The sequence below is a fragment of the Pelophylax lessonae genome, assembly GCF_965119305.1.
Source record: "Pelophylax lessonae genome assembly, chromosome: 9".
Classification (NCBI taxonomy): domain Eukaryota; kingdom Metazoa; phylum Chordata; class Amphibia; order Anura; family Ranidae; genus Pelophylax; species Pelophylax lessonae.
Window position 1 is genome coordinate 90,563,813 of NC_138776.1, and position 20,250 is coordinate 90,584,062.

Genomic DNA, 20,250 nt, shown 5'->3' on the forward strand with positions numbered 1-20,250 from the left:
CACTGGTTCCAAAGATGCCTGTTATCTTGTCCCAGTGCTGTTTAGTGTGCTTTATGTAACTGGGCTTCCCACTTCTCTCCCCCAGTCCCCTTTCACACTTGTGCAACTTGTCCTGCGATTTGGGACTGCAAAGTTGCATGACAAGTCATACTCCATGATTTCCAATGAATGCCGTTCATATCTGCACAACTTCAACTCGCAACAACTTCAAAGTAGTCACTGCACTACTTTGGGACGATTTTAATGCGATTTGAGGTCCAAAGACATAGGCAATGCTTCAAGTCCAGTCAAAATTGTGGCAAAATTGTGTCAAAATCGCACGACTTTTAGATCGCACAAGTGTGCAAGGGGCCCCAGACTACTTTCTGAACTATGCAACTTTTCTTCTCCCCTTCACTATCAGTTTTCTCTGCATCCATGTATCAACTACTTCTATTTACCCATTTACTAACTGATCTGGCAGGAGGAAACCCCATTTCTTATCTTATATCTACAGCTAAGCCTATAATAGGACTTACCTGTAGGTTCAGGGAATATCTTATAAAAGTAGCAGCTGGTGATAGCACCAGCGCATGTGCACTGTGCTCTCATTGGATGACATACCATTTATTGAGAGAGCTGTGCTGTGACCATGACATGCACATGCATGCATGTGAGTTATATCATCGCAATTTGGCCAAATAACCAGAGCCCAAGAAACCAGAGAGAAGACCAGATGAAGATGGAATCCCTCTTAGTAGTGACAGCATACCGCTGGAGAGATCTGTTTTTTAGGTTAGAAAAATATAATTAGGGGCTCATTCCTCCAGGTACTCTGGCTGTGTGAAGGAGGGGGTTGGGCTGTCATTCTATGGGGATTCAGCGCCTGTATCAACACAGCCGAAGGCCCTATCTAGACAGGTGTGCAGGTGAGTGGCCCCCAAATGCACACTGTCTGTGTTTGGGCCGTACACCTGCACCCCCACGCCTGTCAGATTAGGACCTGCAGCTGTGTTCATACAGATCCAGGTGGCGCAAGCCACATAAATGAACCACTGATTCCCACTGTACAGACCACAGCACCCCATGTGCATGACCCTCAACACCTCCCCCCACACACACACAGATTTATTTATCAACTTAGTTTCATCTTTTAGATTTAACAGGAATTCTTTGAGTTATGTTGTATTTGTGTCTGCTTATAATGATTTGATTGTATTTTTTTTTTTTACGATTCAAACGGTTCCTTTATTGAACAAAGTGGAAAGACACATGTACAAAGATAACAAATACAGAACAGGTCAACAGGAAATACAGTATTGAGCAAATAATCCACAACAATACAAGACATTCGTGTAGGAGAGATAAACATTCAGCCCTCCCTCCACACCTCCACCTGGGAACCCTCCATGCAAAACCAGGGCCGGTCACCACACCTAACTCACAGGTGCCGTCCAAGGCTGCCAGACCCTGTCAAACTTCTTAGGACAATTTCGCAACATATAGGTTAATTTATACAGCGGTAGAACAGTATCAATGGAGCGTTCCCAGCACTTTACCGAGGGGGGGAAAGGGGCAATCCATTTCAAAATTATTTCCCTCTTAGCATAGTACAACAGGTACCCGATGAGCAGTTTCGTGGGCCTAGGCCTCAGATCATCATCCATAATACCCAGTAGGGCCAGCGCCGGTGAGACCTGAAGAGTCAGGCCCAATCTATGATTAATAACGTCAAAAACCTGCACCCAGTATTGCGCTATCACAGGGCATTCCCAGAACATATGTAAGAAAGTCCCTTCCAAGGTCAGACAGCGCGGGCAGTTCGGAGATCTCTGGGGGAAGATCCTATGTAATCTCTGGGGGGTATAATAGACTCTGTGCAAGAATTTGGTCTGAATCAGTCTGTCCCTGGCAGATATCATTAATTTAGTACCAGCCTCAAAGCAATCCTCCCATTCCTCTCTATCCAGGTCAGGGATATCCCCCTTCCAAAGGTCCCAGAGCTTGTCCATACGGGGAGAGTGGGTGCACTGCAGCGTAAGGTAAAGAGATGAGAGCGGCTTGGTTACCACCTCATGAGCCAATAATTCCTCCACCGGGTCCATCTCCAAAGTTAAACCCTCCGGAAACTGGGCCCGGAGAGCATGCCGCAGCTGGAGGTACCAAAAATACATCCATCTCGGCAGACCCCGCGTCCGACGGAGATCAGCAAAAGAAAGGACGGAACCCGCCGGGCACACATCCCGGAGAGTCCGCACCTCATGTCTAGCCCATAACTGGGGGTCCTGCAAGGACCACAAATGTTGTAGGTTGGGGTTCCCCCATAAGGGGCACACAGGGGACCGCGTGGTAGAACTCAGAAAACGCCGACGCGCTGCCACCCACACCCGCATGGTAACCCTTGTGGGCAGGAGAGCCGGCGGACAAGCCCACAGCCCTCTGTACACCAGGTTGCTAAGGCCCTGCAGGGAGCCAATCAGAGCCGCCTCCAAGCAGACCGCCGCATTCCCTCTCGATTGCGCATACCACCAGCCTACAGTAACTGGTACCGCCGCCCAGTAATAAGTCCGGTAATCAGGTAAGGCCAAACCACCACAGCTAGTGGGAAGGCACAGGGTAGCCGGGGGGACCTCCCAGCCCAAATAAAGGAGCTCACCAGCCCATCAATGAGTTTAAAAAAGGAAAGGGGCAGCCAGCCCGGACAATTCCTGAAAAAATACAAAAATTTGGGCAGGAATATCATTTTGAGCAGGTTAATTCTCCCCATGAGGTTAAGCAGAAGAGAGGCCCACAGCGCACAGCGCTCACGAAGATGGGTGACAAGGGGGTCAAGGTTCAACGTTCTATAGGTGGCCGGATCCCTACGTACCTCCACACCCAGATAGCGGAATTGATCCACCCACCGCAGAGGGGTCACAGCGGCATTCGCCCTGGTCCCCTCATCCAGGGGAAACAGGACCGACTTGGACCAGTTCATCCTAATACCAGAAAAGTGACCAAACTCGAAGATCTCCAGAGCGGCCCTCAAGGAGGAGTCAGCATCCTGCAGGTAAAGAAGAGCATCATCTGCATATAAGGATATTTTCTCCTCCAGGGGGCCCACCCGCAAACCCACAACGGAAGGCGAGCTCCGGATCAAAATGGCTAGGGGTTCCAACGCTAATGCAAATAAGGAGGGCGAGAGTGGGCAGCCCTGCCGCGTACCCCGATGCAGTGGGAAGGATTCAGAGAGCCCCCCCGAAATACGGACCCTTGCCACCGGCGAGCGATACAGCATCTGCAGCCAGGTCAGAAATTTAGGACCAAAGCCAAAGCGTTGCAGCGCCGCCCACAGAAACCTCCACTCCACAGAATCAAAAGCCTTCTCGGCATCGAGAGAGGCTATGACACGTTGACCACTATTTGCATGAGTAGCCACTAGGTTGAGAAAGAGCCTGCGCAGATTAATATCAGTCCCCTTCCCTGGCATAAAACCCGTTTGGTCCGCCTGCACCAGCACATCAAGAACCCCAGCAAGCCTGCGTGCCAACACCTTTGCCAAGATCTTGGCATCAACGTTGATCAAAGAAATTGGCCGATAAGACGCACAGTCCTCCGGATCATTCCCAGGCTTGGGAACCAGTACAATGACCGCCTCCATCGTAGAGGGCGGAAGAGAGCCATTGGAGAAACTGTGCTCAAACAGGGTGACCAAACGGGGGGCCAAAAGATCCCGATAGACCGTGTACACCTCCGTGGGGAGACCATCCACTCCAGGGGTTTTGCCAGACTGCAAGAGGCCGAGGGCCTCCTGCACCTCTTCCAAGGTGATGTCAGCTTCTAGTAGTTGCCTCTCCCCCATCTCCAACACAGGGAAGTCCACCCTATCCAAATATGAACCCAAATCACTATCAGAGTAAACTGCCTGGGAGGAGTATAATTCCTCATAAAAGGATTGGAATCTATCAGTGATAGCCACCGGGTCACGGAGGATCCCCCCATCCACAGCCCTAATACCACTAATATGAACCGGGGGGCAATATCCCTCGCCAACCAGGCCAGGAGTTTGCCATTCTTGTCACCATATTCATAAACCCTTTGAACCGAAGATAACATAGATTTCCTGGTCATCTCGGTGCGTAACAGTTGGACCTCCCGCAGTGCACATTGCCACAACCCATAGGAGGACGAGGACGGGTCAGCGACATAAGCAGCCTCCCGTAGCCGAGCCTCCTCCTCACGTTCCCCCAGAGATCTCTCAGAAGCCCTGCGTACCTCCAAAATACGCTGTCCGTATTCACCCCGGAGCCAAGCCTTAAATGAATCCCAGAGGACAGGTGGCTCCGCAGTTCCAACATTAACTTGCCAAAAGTGTTCAATGCCCTCTTGTACCCGCTCCTGGATCTCCCCATGCAAGGCCCACAATCTGGAGAGCCTCCACAGACCCCCGCTCGAGGGACTCCCCCTCAACGACACCAGCAACGGCGCATGATCCGATATACCCCTGGCCAGGATAGACACCCCCGAAACCCTGCGCAACGCAGAATGGGATGCAAATGCCAAGTCTATCCGGGACAGGGATCGATGAGATGCTGAATGACAGGTGTACGCACGAGTGGCAGGGTGAAATTCTCGCCACACATCAGAGAGGGCAAAGGCCTCCGCCCACTGTGCAAGGCGGGAAGGTCCCACGGCAGAGGAATGAAGTCTATCCCGCTCCGGGCACATTACCATATTAAAATCCCCCAGTAATAGAAAATCAGCCACCCCATAGCTGAGAACCACCTCCATAATTTTGCTCAGGAGGGGGAGCTCAGCAGGGGGCGGGAGATACAAGCCCACCACAACCAAAGAAGAACCCCCCACCAGAGCATGAATAATGACATAACGACCCTCCGGGTCAGTGTGAAGATCCAGAAGAGTAAAGGATAAGGAGCGGTGGATCAAGACACTGACCCCACGTGCATAGCTAGAGTATACCGAGTGATAGTGAGTGCCAACCCAAGCACGTCTCAGACCCAAGACTCTAGAACCCAGTAGATGAGTTTCCTGAAGTATGCAAATGTGAGGGGACTGCTGATGCAAGTAATTCAGCACCAAAGAGCGCTTGACCGCTGTACCCAGTCCCCTGACATTCCAGGAAAGAATATCAATGTCAGGCATCAGAACAGCATTAAAAGAAAAGGAAGGTGGGAAGTATAGAGGAGGCAGGCAGGGAGCAAACACAGAACATGTGAACACAATACAGAGGATGATATGTCTACCGCCCACCCCCCAACCCCCAACACCCCGCAGCACCTGCAACCACCGTACATATGTCAAAGTCAGTACATTTAGGAACCTGTAAAGAAAACAAATAAAACACAAAAAAAAGGAAAACCATAAACCAGAGGGAAGTCCACATGAAATTCAGTCCGGCCAACAGTGGCCAACAACCCCCTCCCCCCACCCTGCGAGCCCCCCCGAACCTGGGGCCGCACAATCCCAAAACAAAAGCCAGAGGGCTGAAAAAAAACAGTGAGGAGGCACATGGCTTTCCGGACCGCCCTAAGGGACCCCGGAGCCCCGGGAACCCAGGAGAAACTGACGGTCCGGAGTTCGTAAGGCAGTCTAACTCCCAAGGAGATGCGGAATCCGGCAATAAATGACCAAATCCATAAAAACAGGGGGAAAAAAATTGCGAAACAACACCCGGCAGGGCCAGGGGCACAATCCTTCAAAAAATAAAAGTAAGGGGAAGTTCGTTACAGATATAGATGCAGACCCTCATCAGCAGTTAGGTCAGCAAAAGATCCATCAGTTCACAACAGGTGAGAAGGTCAGATGCGGTAAAGGCAGTAGTTCAAAACGGCAGGGATGAAAGACACCCAAAGTGAGGACACATTATCAAGGGCAGGCTCCCCTGCCCTGGTAGCATAACGGGGGGACACAACATCCCGGGCAGCAGGCGCAGCGTCATCCTCTGTCCTGGGGGGGAAGAGTCTCCAACCAAGCCGCAGCATCTTTGGGCGTAGTGAAGAAACGAACGGATTCTCCGTCCACCACCCTGAGTTTAGCAGGGAACAGGACGCTGTATTTGATCCCTCGGGAGCGTAGAGAGGCTTTAACCGGGTCGTAGGATTTTCTCAGCTTCTGTGTTTCAATGGAGTAGTCCGGAAACAACATCAAACGGTTATTTTGATGGCGGAGCTCCCCCACAGCCCTTGCAGCCCTAAGGATTTCATCTCTGTCCCGAAAGTTTAGCAAACGGAGAATGAGAGTGTGCGGGGGGGATCCAGGAGGGCCCGGCTGGGGGGGGACTCTATGCGCCCGCTCCACTGTGAAATGAGGGGACAGGTGGGCAGCAAGGAGAAGCCCGCGAAACAGTTCCTCCACAAATGTAGCAGCGTCCTTACCCTCCGCTCCCTCAGCCAGTCCAATGATCCTTATATTGTTGCGCCTACAACGGTTCTCGGCGTCCTCGGCTCTATACTCCAGGGTCCTCACCTTGGTCTGTAGAGTGCGGATGGCCGCCGAGTGATCCTCCACAGTGTCTTCCACCTGCCCCACGCGCTGTTCCGCGGTAGTGAGGCGGGTCCGGATCCGGTCCAGGTCCTGGCGAATGAGGCTCACATCCAGCTGCACGGCCTCAATCTTGTTGGTCAAAGCAGTTTGGCAGGCCGTTATCGCCGCCATGACCTCCGGAATGCCCGGGGACGCAGGGGGCTGGGGCGCCTCCCCCTCCTTGGGGGACGCCATAGTAGTATGAGGCGAGGCCCGCACCCTGTCACAGGCCGCAGCGGGAGACAAAGTCTGCACGTCCGGCGGGAAACGGATTTTTCTACCACCCCTCGTCCTGCCCGATGATCTGGACGGCATCCGCAGTCACCCGAGGCAGCCCAGGGAGAGATCAGCCACCCTGTACGGAAGAAAGAAGCCAGTGTCTACACAGAGCTCCGGAGTAGACGTCCGCTCACGGCGCCATCTTAGCCACGCCCCCGTATTTTTTTTTTTAAAGATTAAAGATTTAATAATTTCTTGGGGGGGGGGGGGGGCCTGTCAGGTAGTCTGTACGGGGCCCCACGATTTCTATCAGCAGCCCTGACCATGCCTATACTATTCCTTAGTAATCTTGTTTTGATGAAAATGGTAAGTCAAATGTATCTTCTTTATACAAGATGGGGAAGTTGAATAAGGTCCTCCCGATTATTCTTGTTTTTTTAAAAGGTTAAAAAAGTTTTTATTTTTTATTTGTTTAGTTTTCCATTATATTCTCTCTAAAGCATAAACAATCAACATCTTTTCCATCAATTATTTAATATGCTTGGAACTTCCAATAACTTAAAAAAAGCATTTTAGAGCAATAAACACAATAAGTATATCAAGTTTCTGAAAACAATAATTATGTAAATTAATACACAAAATTACTGCTTCCAAAAAAGACTGTACATTAAATATAAATTAAAAAAATCTTTGTCATTTTTTCCAAAAAAAGTAATAATAAAAGGGCAAGAAACATCATGCACGAATGTACTGTATTTAGACTGATTTAAATTTTCAGCAAAGTACACAGCTTGAATCATGTGTTATTTTTCTAAGTTAATTTCATCAGCTTTAACATTAGGATATACGTTTCTAAAGTTTGGGATAAAGTACGGGAGGGTTAAAACATCTGCCAAGTGTTTATTGCTGTCTGTGACTTTTGACCACGAGGAGGACAAAAGTCAAAGAAATTATTTCCAACGGAGATACAAGCAACAATAAAAACACCTTTTTAATAGAAGGCATAGAAAATTTGTCAGGTTTTTATTGCTTCCTGTCTAAAGCAATAGGAATTCTCCCCAGTGCTGACAAAGCAAAAGAAAAAAAATAATAGAAGTTCTAAGCATTTCCCAAGATTTATTGTGCTCAAAGAAAAGAAAATCAGTTTGACAAGGAATAGGTGAAACCAATTACAAGGATCAAGATCCAGTCTCCCACTCATATGCAGATGCTTGTGAATAGTCACAATTTATTTTTGGTTCTTTTTAATACCATAAAAAGAGCATCATACCAAAAACATACTATGTCCTAGCATGCCAGGCATGTGGGATTGATAATTTTGTCGTAGCAAGAGGACTGAAAGTTTCCAGACCCCTCTCAAGCTGATTCTATATACCTTTCAGCTTCAGGTTTATAGTTGGTGTTTATGTACAAATTACCTCTGCCCAACAGAGGCAGCAAGTTGTGTATGGTTCCTTGGCAAAATATTATTTATCAACTTCCTAACAATGCAATATGAGCTTTGGTGTTTTCCATACTATGAGTGGGTAATCTGCAATAAATACCTCAAGCTGGGGTAAAACTTACATACAGATACCGAGGAAATTAATCTCCAAGATTATTAATTCATTGGTTGGTTATTTCATTCATTGGTAAAATTAAAACAATGTAGCAAGGAAGCTTGTTGTGTATATTTCTTTAGTCCTTTTAATCCCATCAGTTGTATACAAGTCATGAGCCCATCACTGTGTAGAAAGGCATATTTCTTAGTTTTGCCATGGTGAAGTGCATTCAAAGGGCATTAAAGTGCATTATTTAGCATGAGATGGGTGGGAGAAGTTGGAAACCGCAACTGTCTTCAATGAGTCCAGGTATTGATAGATCTACAGGCCAAAACAGCTTTGTAGATCTGTAACTCCAGCCTCAGTGACCACTGTTGGGGGTAGAACAATTATCTTTATTTTTTAACTTAAGCTAAGTACACAGCTTGATTTATCAGTCATGCAACCATATATTGTACTCTACAACAAATCCTGTAGAAACAACAATCCTGTAGAAAAAATAGGGTGAAGACAACCAAGTCTTTCCAAGTTATCAAAGAATTTCCCTTTTAAATCCTGACTTAAAGTTAATCAAGAAACTCTTGGCAAATAAAGTTACAATTCTCCTATTACTACAGAACATTCCGGACCATCTTCCATCAGAATATGTGCTGTTTGAATATAAATATCATATTTCCTAACTAAACTACCTTCTGCTCCACTAGAGACCTTTAAAAGCAGATATAAAACCTGACAATTAATTGTGATTTTGAACAGCTGTATTGTAAAAAATAAAAATGAAATGTAATCATCTATACTTATACAATAGAAGAAATCTAGGATGATTTTGGATTCCTATGTAATGAATCATGGCTATTTTGTTTTCAAACAGTTGAAGGTTAAGACCACTAGTTGTGCCTAAGTTATCAGTCAATTTCCTTTTTAAACCCTAACCTAAAGTTATTCAAGAAACTCATGGCAGATAAAGCCACATTTTCCTGCATTCATTAAAAATACTTAGGTCGATGAGCTCACCTACTTTTCACCAACTATTTGAAAAAAAAAAATGTATGTAAAAAGTCATTGAGAGCCCAGTAGCATGATAACTAAAATGAGGAAAGGACGAGATTTTGGCTCAGGTTTTTAAAGCCCTTGAACCCAAGTATACCCCAGAAATTGGTGTCAATGATAACTAATATTAACCTACATTATTTTATTTGTTGATTTTTTCTTCTTCTTTCTTTTTTTTTTTTTCACATTTTTACTGTGTCTTCAACTACTTCCTTCACATAGTAATCAGTGTAATCAGCATATTATTAACCCTCAGTGAAAGCCATCTTCCTCCGGTAGCTTTGTTCTTTTAATAATGAGTCAAGACACTGCTGTTGCTGACTGGATATTTATTTCGGCTTGACTGTATTTCATGGTTGTTTCATTCACACAAATTGTAATTCAACAATATAAACAATAACCATTGGAAATGAAATGATTGGCACACCCAAACTATGATTAAAGCTTAACTCCAGCTTTAGATATTTTCTTTAATTCACTACCCATTTTTAATAAAAAAAACTTCTGCATTACTCACCTCATCTCCAGCACTGTCCCACAAAGACTCACTGCTCTGTGAGCTAACACTGGTCCTGTTTAAAGTGAATGCCACTGAGCATTATGCAACCTAATTCCCAGGGTAACATTAGCACTTTTTTCAGGGTATGGTGCTGGTCTCTGCAGCATTTAAAACCTAACCCTCGCTGAAGAGTTTCAAGGAGAAGAGGACCCATGATGCTACATGACCAGACTAAAGAAGTAAAAAAATGTATGTATATAAATATGTAAAAAAAAAAAAAATGGTAGGGGTACCCCATGAGAAGGTGGAGATGTCAGGAGGTCCAGCCTGCAGTTGGGCCTCAAGCCCCCACTGACATGGTGAATTTATTAATTTCCTGATGTGTACCGGTCTTTAGAGAGTGTAATAGGTCTGAAGCACACCATGGGTGTCCACCCCTTAATTCAGTTGCTGGGTAACAGAACCAAGAAAGATTTCATTTTCAAATGATTAATGTATTACATAGCTAAGCTAATTCTCAATAAAACTTGGCAAAATGTCAGATGACCAAAGATGACAAAAAGGAAGAAGGGATGCAAACAAAGCAAAATGCTGCTTTATTCTGCACATAAGGTAAGGTGATCCTATAGCTGGGTAATACAAGGAAGCAGCAGTCATAGCTGGGTCCCCTGATCTCTTGGAACTAAGAGCTGTTTCCAACCATGCACCTGCTCTAGTCATTGGCTAAAGCAAAACAATTTGGAACTTTTTCCCTATCATTTGAATGTCAGCAAATGGCTTCTGATCTTTAGGTTCAGCAAAATCTCAAACTATGATAATTGCATTTATTGCTAGAAATTTCCTTTAAATGCTTAAAGCAATCCTGCCAGTGAAGCTCCTCCAAAAGAAGACATTTGATACTTAACAGTCCCAGCATCAATTTGTAGAATCTACGTTCCTGAGCAAAGTCACCCAAAAGATCCTCACATACAATCTTTTTGGTGTGGTGGACACCTGTGTTCCCTAGCAATGGCTGGTGATTCCACCTCCTTGCCCTTTCATAACTAATGTGTCTTGTAACGATGTACAGTTGGCACTGCATGGAAGGACCACAGAATGTGGCAGGGAATACAAGCAGCTAACACACCAAGAAATGTGTGAAGGTCTTTCAGGTGGCTTTTGCTTAGCAATAGAATCAAGACTCTCTGAATGGGGTGCCAGGACATTACCTTTAAGGTCCCTGAGTCTGGCAGTCAGTAGAACCATTCTGCTTTAACAGCAGTCAGAGGTTGTCGTGCACATATAGCAAACATATGCTTAATGTACACAAACTATACATGGTATACTCTATCACATGCCATTAATATTCAGGTATTCGAGCAGCTGAGGGTTCTGTGGCTGCCTGGATACAATAGCTGGCAGTGGAAATACCTCTGGCCATGTTGTTTAGGAAGAGCGAAGGGGTCTACTCATTTTCTCTCATTCAGCCTGTGAACTGAAAAGAACTTGTTTTGCAAACTTCTTCAGGTGACTATTGGGTTGCTTATCAGATGGAACTGATAGGCAGCCCATAAACTTACACACCAGGATGCTATAAATGTTAAGGCAGTAGCTAAGCATTGCCATCCTACAACAGGAAGAGCTGGTATGGGCAGGACCTATAGGTAAGAAACTTTGCAACATGTTTGGTTTTTCAACCAACAGCACAGTGACGTAAAATGTATAAAACAATCTCTGTTTACAGTAGAAGTAAATGGAGTGTCTCCTGTCTGGAGACAGCCTGTGAAAAGTAAATAAAAAGAATCCACCTATACGAATAATATTGCAGAAACCAAAAAAATAAAGTAATGAAGGGCAGGAAATCAGGTCTGCACCCACCACCAACCTTTTTTTATCTTATAATTTTTGAATCTGATCCTCCTCCAATTTTGGGTGCTATGTTTATGCCTTGCCTACCATTTAACAAACACAATTTACCCTGGTCCAATGAAAACTATGCAAAGTAGACATGTGGGGACTTTGAAGTGGTCCATTTGATATACTGTACATGAATCCATCATAACAGCTTCATCTAATTGGACATCCTTTACTAAAAAAATAAAAATAAACTTTAATGTCAGTGAGACAAAAACGGGGTATAATGCAGTGTAATAAGATAGACTGGCAAAATATGGCACTTGAGCTTTTTGTAGTAGCCTTGATATAGGCAAAGTGCTCTGGTACAGAGCAACAAATCAGAATTCAACTTTCGATGTGCTGTACACTAAAGCGCTCTTTATACAGCATCTCTGTTCCTTGCAGTCTTATTATATAAACCAGAATAAAGCAACGGGAAATGGATTTATTACATTTTGCTAATAAAAAAAAACTGCACATCAGCCAGATTTTTCTAATTCAGGGCCATCCAGTAAACCCAGAATCACGTTGGTTTCTCATAAAGTAGACAGCAATAATCACATGGATATAGTCCCAGGCATTGGTCACAGCCCCCTCTCTTGATTGGCTGACGTCTGTGCTCTATCTGACTGCAGCAGCTTGGAATTCTCTGCACACGTCGTCCTCGCAATCGCTCTGTCGTCTGTGACTGTCCTTTCCAAATGCTTAAAAGGCAGCATAACTTAATGCAAACAGCATCAGCATAATAGCCGTCTGACACATCTGTTACACCGTGTGTACGACGACTTCAAGAAACCGAAGCACCATTGAAATGCATCCAAATTTTCAATTAGCACCATTAAAGAACATGTAACAAATCAGCATCCCCAGAATATGAATGTGCTCATTATTTAGTCATATTACAACACGATACCCTGTACAGGTAACTTTGTGTCAAGGGATAGACATTGACTGCAATGATATCCATCTGTCGAACAAAAGCAACACAGACTGAGCTCCTTTAGGTTTCCGTGTAAATAAAAATGTAGTTTTCTACCCATAATTTGTGCATAAGGTGCTAAGAAGTCAATGCAGGTCCCTTCTGCAACAGCTTTCAGCCTTTAAAGGGGCTTTCCGTTGCAAGCTTCCACCATTTATTTAATGATCTAATGTTGCGGTATCCCTGCAACTAATTAGTATGATCAACACAGTGCAAGCCTGGAACAAAGCAGACAACCATCTCAGGATCAAATGATACAGTCAGACGAGGGTGCACTCTTGCAATATATGGAACTGTCTGATGCTAATCAATCTACGTTCCTGCTCATAGATCATAGGAAGCCGACCATAAACTCTCTCGACTGGCTGTACGTAGCACAGTGCTGTGCGTTTGCTCCTGCCAGCATACAGGGGGTTAAACAATAAAAAAAAGAAGTCAGCCCTAGGGCTCAAACATTCAGCACCTATTAACTTTTCCCAGGAAATCAAATGCAAATTGAAAGCGTAGTTACTTGCCTGTTAGCGCATAGTTCACTGAACAATTATCTGATTATTTGGCCAGTTTATGTTCCGCCTGTCTCAGTTAACATACTCACCATTAGCACTGCAAAGTTCCCGAAGTGAGTACACTGAAGGGTGGTGATGTTGCCCGCAGAGGTAATTAAGTGGCAGCCTTCTCCGCACCAGCCCCCATGTCCGTCAAGAAGGTCAAAATCCCAAACGGCAGCGATAGGGTCTATGCCCCTTGTAATATGTCTCAGGGCTATGGTCAATGGGTCAGTGAGGTTTCCAAAATTGAACCCATCTGCAATAAAAAAAAATATGTATATATATATGTGCAGAATTCAATAGTCAGGATCAGAATAGTCTAAGGAAAATTCTATAGTGTTGACTGTTGCGATTTAAAAAAAAGTAACCGATCGATGCTTGAAAATACTCTGGTCTAAAGATTCAACATTCCATTCTAAAAAGTTTCATGTTAATTGACAGCACCGGTTATTTAATCCTTATGTGTTTCTGCTTATTGTCTATCTACATCTGGCCACACTTATTTATTTATTGGCACTGTAAAAGTCTTTAAAAGCTTTGTACTGTCTATAATAACATCAAATAGATAGCAAAGATATATAACAAGTGTCTTTGGTTCCAGTAATACAGCAAGAGGCAGCCACTGATCCTGGTGTGCCTCGTACAACTGCATGAATGGCCATTAATATGCAAGAAGCAAGATACTACCATTCATCTTTAACTGCAATAACTGGAGTTACTTTCCTAATTAAAGCACTTTACTGACTGCATATGGCTTTTTTTTTGTCTATCCTCTTTTTACTGATCTGTGATTACACAGTGTTAAGTTGTTTTAATTTATATTTTAGATTAATATTACTTGCCCATGCTATGTAAATGTTAAAATGTCTCTCCTGCCACATTAGAATATTAATACCACTTCAAAACCCCATTTTAGCAAGGCTGCTGACCTTTGTCCGATATCGTAAAGGTTGCTTTATGTGACGGAGAAAATGAAATTGGAATATTAAAAAAAAAATAAGCAACTTACCTATTTTAGAAAGCACAGCTGGTGTAGCAACCTCCCGACGTTTGCCCTGATCTGCAAGATATGATGTATTCCCAGTGATCTGAAAGAGTTTCCCATTCCGAAAGACGATAAGCTGGAGCTTGCAAGTGGAGTTATCAACAGATTGTAAGGATGGAGACTGTGCAAATACAGACTGTGGTAAATGAATAGAGGCGATGGCTACAGTGTTCTGTGCATCAGAGACAGAGAGAACAGGGAGAGAAAAAAAAAAAAAAAGAAAAAAAAAATTGAAAATGCAAGTCACAACAGGGCTGCTTTCATTAGGTTTTAAACTACAGCACTAAGGATATGCGCTCTCTTCCTCTTTTTTTTCCCGCAGAATGGAAGCAACCATACAAGCGGGAGCTGTAACCATGGAAATAAGACTGGTAGAGTGCATATTAAAAGGGAAAGCATTTCCACTGCATGTGTTAGGCTGTGTGGTCAAGCTCCCTGCTGCAGAGGTGAGAATGGTTCTTACCATGCCTGCTAGAGGGGTCCATCAACACTGCAGATCTGATTTAAAGAGACAATCTCTACCAGGTTTTCTCCTTCACTTAATACACAATCAGACAACTTATATTAAAGCCTTACCATGGAGCAGGCTTTTTTAAAAGGAAGGCAGGAATCATTTTTCACCGGGATCTAAAAGAGCAGGGTGCAGTGTGAATAGACCCATGATATGCAGCACTGCTCTTTTATAAAAATGACACATTAGTGCATTATACTGATCTAGCACCGTGGTCTCACCAGGAGTAAGCTTAAGTGCCTACAAGCAGATTTTAAAGGCGTTTCAGCACGGCTTAACCTACGGATACATCTAATTCTTCTGGAAATTACATCAGTTAGGGGATCAAGACATGCAGAGCGTGTAGCAGGCTCTGTGGCTGTGAAGGAGTTAATCCCTTCTTATTCCCTCATAGAGGAAGCATTGTGAGACTAACGTCATAAGAGGTAGACCTTTAAAAACAAGTCAGAGCCTAGTATCACATTGACGCTCGGTCTTCATGAATACAGATATTTAGAGAGGAAAAACCAAGAAAAAAATGCACAGGCTTGTTGGAAGCTTTCTGTTCTAATATTTATTATCCAATGTGTTCTGCTATTATGTATAATTACCAAGTTTACAGGTTCCATTTCAAAGAGATGTCCCATAGGTGTTAGACATTTGCATGCATACATGATTATGTGATGCTGCTTGCTTCTGCTTCCCTGCATCTTCTCCCCAGTTCATTGTGTCTCCCTCCGTGTGTTCTATCAGCTACAGCGCATACTATTACCTACTTGTTACATTTGTAAATATAGATCAGGAGAGCGCTGATGTCTATTGCACCTCAGAGGCTGTGGTGCAAGCAATACCATCTTGTGCCTATAACAGATTTGGTATTCCTTGAATATTTTTTTTTTTTTTTCTGATGGCATGCTTTTTGTAAAGTTGTCTTGTAACTTTGAAAGCCTCTCTGTGTTTTCTTTTGATGTTGCATTGTTAGAAGGATTATAGCCATTTGTTCATGTTCTTTTTAATTGGATATCAGTTTTCGATCTCAAAGGAACAAGAAAAAGACTTAGGAGCTATTTTTCAGGAACATGGAACTCTATGAGAAAGACTTGGAAAAGAAGATTCACCTTGTATTCCATACCAAAGCAATTCAAGATTTATTACTTAACCACTTTAAGACCAGAAGGATTTGCCCCCTTCCTGACCAGGCCATATTTTGCGATTCGGCACTGTGTTACTTCAACGGACAATTACGTGAAATTGTACCCAAATAGAATTGATGTATTTTCTTCCCCACAAATAGAGCTTTCTTTTGGTGGTATTTGATCACCTGTGCGATTTTTTATTTTCTTGCGCAATAAACAAAAAAATGTGACAATTTTGAAAACTAAAAAAAAAAAAAAACAATCTTTTTTACATTCTGCTATATGACATTCTCAAAAAAATAAAAATAAAAAATTTAAAATAAATTTTTTTTAACATTTTAAGTTAATTTGTTTTCTGTTACATATTTTACGTTAAATAAATCACAATAAGCATATTTTGATTGGTTTGCACAAAAGTCATCACGTCTACTAACTATGGGAAAGATTTATGTCATTTTTATTGTTTTTTTTTTTTTTTACTAGTAATGGCGGCAATCTGCGATTTTGTTTGTGGGACTGCGACATGGCGGCGGACAGATTGGACCCCTGACTGACATTTTTTACACTTTTAGTGGAACCAGTGACAATAATACAGTAATCAGTGCTCAAAATATGCACTGTTACTGTAATAATGAAACCGGCAGGGAAGGGGTCAACATTATGGGTGATCAAGGGGTTAAATGTGAGCCTAGGGGAGTGATTCTAATTGTGGGGGGGCGTGGCTTCTGAAATGATCATAGAGACATGTGATCCTATAAAAAAGGATCACATGGGCTCTATGATCATTCCAGGGAGAAGAACGGTCAGCTGTGTTTACAACAGCTGACCGCTCTTCTCTCTCAGCGGGGAACGATCGTGGGTGTCAGGCGGCAATCTGAGTCACCTGCCCACTGCATCAGCTTCCCCGCTGATGAGCTGGGGCAGGAGCGCGCCGCCGGGGGTGAGCGCTCGCCCCCTAGCCTCCCAAGAGTGAGCACTGTACATGTACGGCGATTAGCCTGGGAGTGGCTGCATGCCGCAGTATAACTGCGGCGGGCAGTCGTTAATTGGTTAAAGACGAACTGCAGTCTGGTCACATAATTTGTAATAAAAATATATTTGCCATTCTGAAGCATCCCTCCAACCACTTTCTATTATATTTTATATAGAGTATAGTATAGAGAGTATAAAGTATAGAGAGTATAGTAGAGTATAGTATTCTGTACTTCCCAAAAATGCTGCAGAAATCTCCCTCCACTAAGTCTGGCTGCAGCCATTTTAACTGTGGGCTGCTGAAGCTGCTGACTGTTCACTTCCCAAATTTACATAGACACACAGAGACACACACACACACACATATATATATTTATTTTCGTACATCACGGGACACAGAGCCATCAATCATAACATATGGGTTATATAGCCACCTACAGGCAACCAATCAGATCAGAAGGATACTGACAACCAATCAGAAAGGATGTCCCCCTATATAACTCCTCCCAAACAGGAAGTACTGCAGTTTTTGCCAGCGTCTAAAGGTGATGGTAACGGTGGAGAGTCTCTCCACATTCTTTTCAAAAAGAAAGAAGATTATGCTATATACCCCATTTAAAGATCACGGAATCTAAGGGGATAGCTATCAGATCCATCTAAAAAAGTCACTGGACTAAAAAGATGGTACCTGAGCCTCGGGAAGCAGATACAAGGTTTTGCATGTAACGTTGTCCTTTTTAGGCACAGAACCCTTGATAATACCAAATCTCAAAGGCGGTCCCGTGCAGGGTGCTCTACAGGTCCAAGACCGTGGCCCCTCTTAACCAAGGGGACCCAGTCCTTGAAGGTTGCCAAGACAAAGCTCACCATGATGGGTGAAGATTGGATTCCTGTTTCAAACAGAATCCTGCGACAGGACTGGTAAGTCCAATTTAAAATATTCACGCGTACAGCAAATGTAAATATTTTAGGCACTGTTCCTTTTAAAAGATAACAGAGACCGAGTGCCATGTGAGTCTCCACATGAGACTATGGATGGTAAGCTATGCAAAATACATCTTTTTAAAAGCTCTGGCCTTTCCTCAGGGATTAAATGTGCCAATTGTATCAATTATGATTATATGGGCTTGTGCAGTTGTGGGATTAATGCAAAGTTTGTTTAAATAATATTTCTTTGCTTATTATTCGACACACTGTTTTTACCCTGGGCTGATCACCTGAAAGGTATCAGCTGTGACAAACAAGATTCAGCCTAAGCTGCTCTCACCCCATGTTGCTGTTTTCGCCTTGGAGCATAAGCGTCCGCGTGTTCATTTCATCCCTTGATAGCATGTTTGTGGCAAAGGCCCATTCACGCGTGTGTGAATCTTCACCTTTTAAAACAGGCATACGCCACATGGAGGGCGTGTTTGAACGCAATTGGCGTGCATGTGGACACCACATAGCACGCCACACATGGGAAGTACAGCATGAATTTGTGCGATTTATAAGGAACTGTTTTCAATGTGCAAGCCTCTATCGGAAACTGAAGGGGACACAGAGCAGCAGCAGCTGGGTTGCATGAGTCACTGTTGGTGAATGTTACTGGCACAAAACAGGTCCTGTATCTTTAGGATAATCAGTGCTGTGTGTGATAAGCTGTATAAGCTTGGCACAAGCTTTGAGTACACTGAAGTTAGTACCTCAAGTTTGTCTTGCTATAAAGCAATGTCTGCCCAAAAAAGGGCTGGGGGAGGCACAGTTGGAAGGGGTACTGTGATGCCACCATCAGGCCTTGAAGGTCCTAGCTGTGCTTCCTCTGTGTCTACTCCCCCTGAAGTGCCAGAGGCGACTAGCCAATCTGAGCCATTACAGTTGTCAGGCATAGTAGCTACTCCAGGTGCTTCTGCCCCAACCTATGTCACTAAGGACGATTTGGCATCAGGATTAGCCAACCTTGAGGGTAAGATTGCTGGCATGATTGCAGCATTTCAAGGAGGGAGGAAACGTGATAGATCCTCCTCACCTGAGCCACCCCCTGAATCAGTTCACGATTGGGCAGCGGATGTGGAAGAAGTAGCTGATGATGACCCTATGGTTGATCAAGCTGAGGTTTCCACTTCTGAGAAGTCAGGGTCAGAGGAGTCTTTAGCAGCCTTTCAAATCCAGAGATTGCTGGTCCAGTCTCTTACTGAAATGGTTCGTTCTGGATACAAATTTCCTCCCTTAGAGACGGCTGAAGTCTCTTTTTCCCCTCTAGGCTCATTGTGCCCTCCTCATAGTCCTCAGACTTTTCCCATACATCCGCTCAAGAAATGTATAATGATTGGGATCATCCTGATAGGATTTTTGTTCCTCCTAAAAGGTTTTCTCTATTGCATCCTATGGAGGAAAAGTTTACTAAGAAATGCAATGTACCCACAGTGGATGCTGCCATTTCTTTGGTTAACAAGAGTTTAACCTGTCCTGTAGATAATTCCCAGGTTTTTAAAGATCCAGCAGATAAAAAGTTGGAATCTTTATTGAAAGCCTCCTTTGCTCTTGCAGGATCTACGATACAACCAGCAGTAGCGGCCATAGGAGTTTGTAAGTCTTTAAAAGACTAATATGAAGCGAGTGTCCAAGGCAGTTCCTTCCCAAGGAGAGTCTGTGGAAGATCTGTCAGCTCTACCTCACACTTCATGTTTCGCAGTTGATGCTCTTGCGGATTCCATAAGGCAAATGTCACAGTTTACTCTGATGACAGTGCATATGCGCAGATCCCTTGGTTAAAGAGCTGGTCTGTGAATTGCCATGTAAAAAATGGCTGGCTTCTCTTTTCAGGGAGAGTGCCTTTTTGGGGACGATCTGGATAAGTATATCCAAAAGATCCCGGTGGGGGGGGGGGGGGGGGGAGTATGTTGTGACCTGTTAAAAGGAAGAGCAAGCGGCCCTCTTTTAAGATCCCCAGCACTCATATTACCAGCGCTTTTAATTTCAGATAGTGGCAACAGCCTCAACCATCTGGGTTCGGAACTAAGCCTTCAGGGCAGGGACAGAAAAAGCCCTGGGCCCAGAGATCAGCCAAGTCTTCCTCTAAGCCTACTCTTAGCGGTGCCCCCCCTAACTTGGGTGGGGGGAAGGCTGCTTCGGTTCTCAAAGGTTTGGGTGGAAACGATCCAAGACAACTGAGTTATCTCCACCATCTCGCAGGGGTACAAGCTGGAATTTTAGGTGTTCCCGCATCCTCGGTTTGTAGTATACCGACAGACCCCCTAAAAAGAAGATCTCTCTTTCTGGCGTTGGACCAGCTGAGGGCCCAAAGAGTGATAATGGAGGTTCCGGGGAGTGAAAGGTTCAGCAGTTTTTACTCAAACCTGTTCATAATCCCCAAACCAAATGGAGATGTGAGACTTATTCTGGATCTCAAAGCTCTA

At 44.1% G+C, this 20,250-nt stretch overlaps 1 protein-coding gene across 3 annotated transcripts in view; it reads right to left on the reverse strand.

The window, feature by feature from the left end:
• Window positions 1-20,250, reverse strand: part of ADGRA1 (adhesion G protein-coupled receptor A1) — a 1,278,841-nt gene that overhangs the window by 357,939 nt on the left and 900,652 nt on the right. The window contains exons 1-3 of one of the 3 annotated variants that reach the window (XM_082267512.1): window positions 14,834-14,851; window positions 14,222-14,429; window positions 13,260-13,468 (exon numbers count right to left, since the gene is read on the reverse strand). In XM_082267512.1, the coding sequence (XP_082123638.1) occupies window positions 13,260-13,468; window positions 14,222-14,429; window positions 14,834-14,836 (420 nt within the window). In that variant the 5' untranslated portion in view covers window positions 14,837-14,851. Of the gene's footprint in view, window positions 1-13,259; window positions 13,469-14,221; window positions 14,430-14,720; window positions 14,759-14,833; window positions 14,852-20,250 lie in introns of those variants that run through there. The other 2 variants (XM_082267511.1, XM_082267510.1) reach the window with 2 other exon arrangements.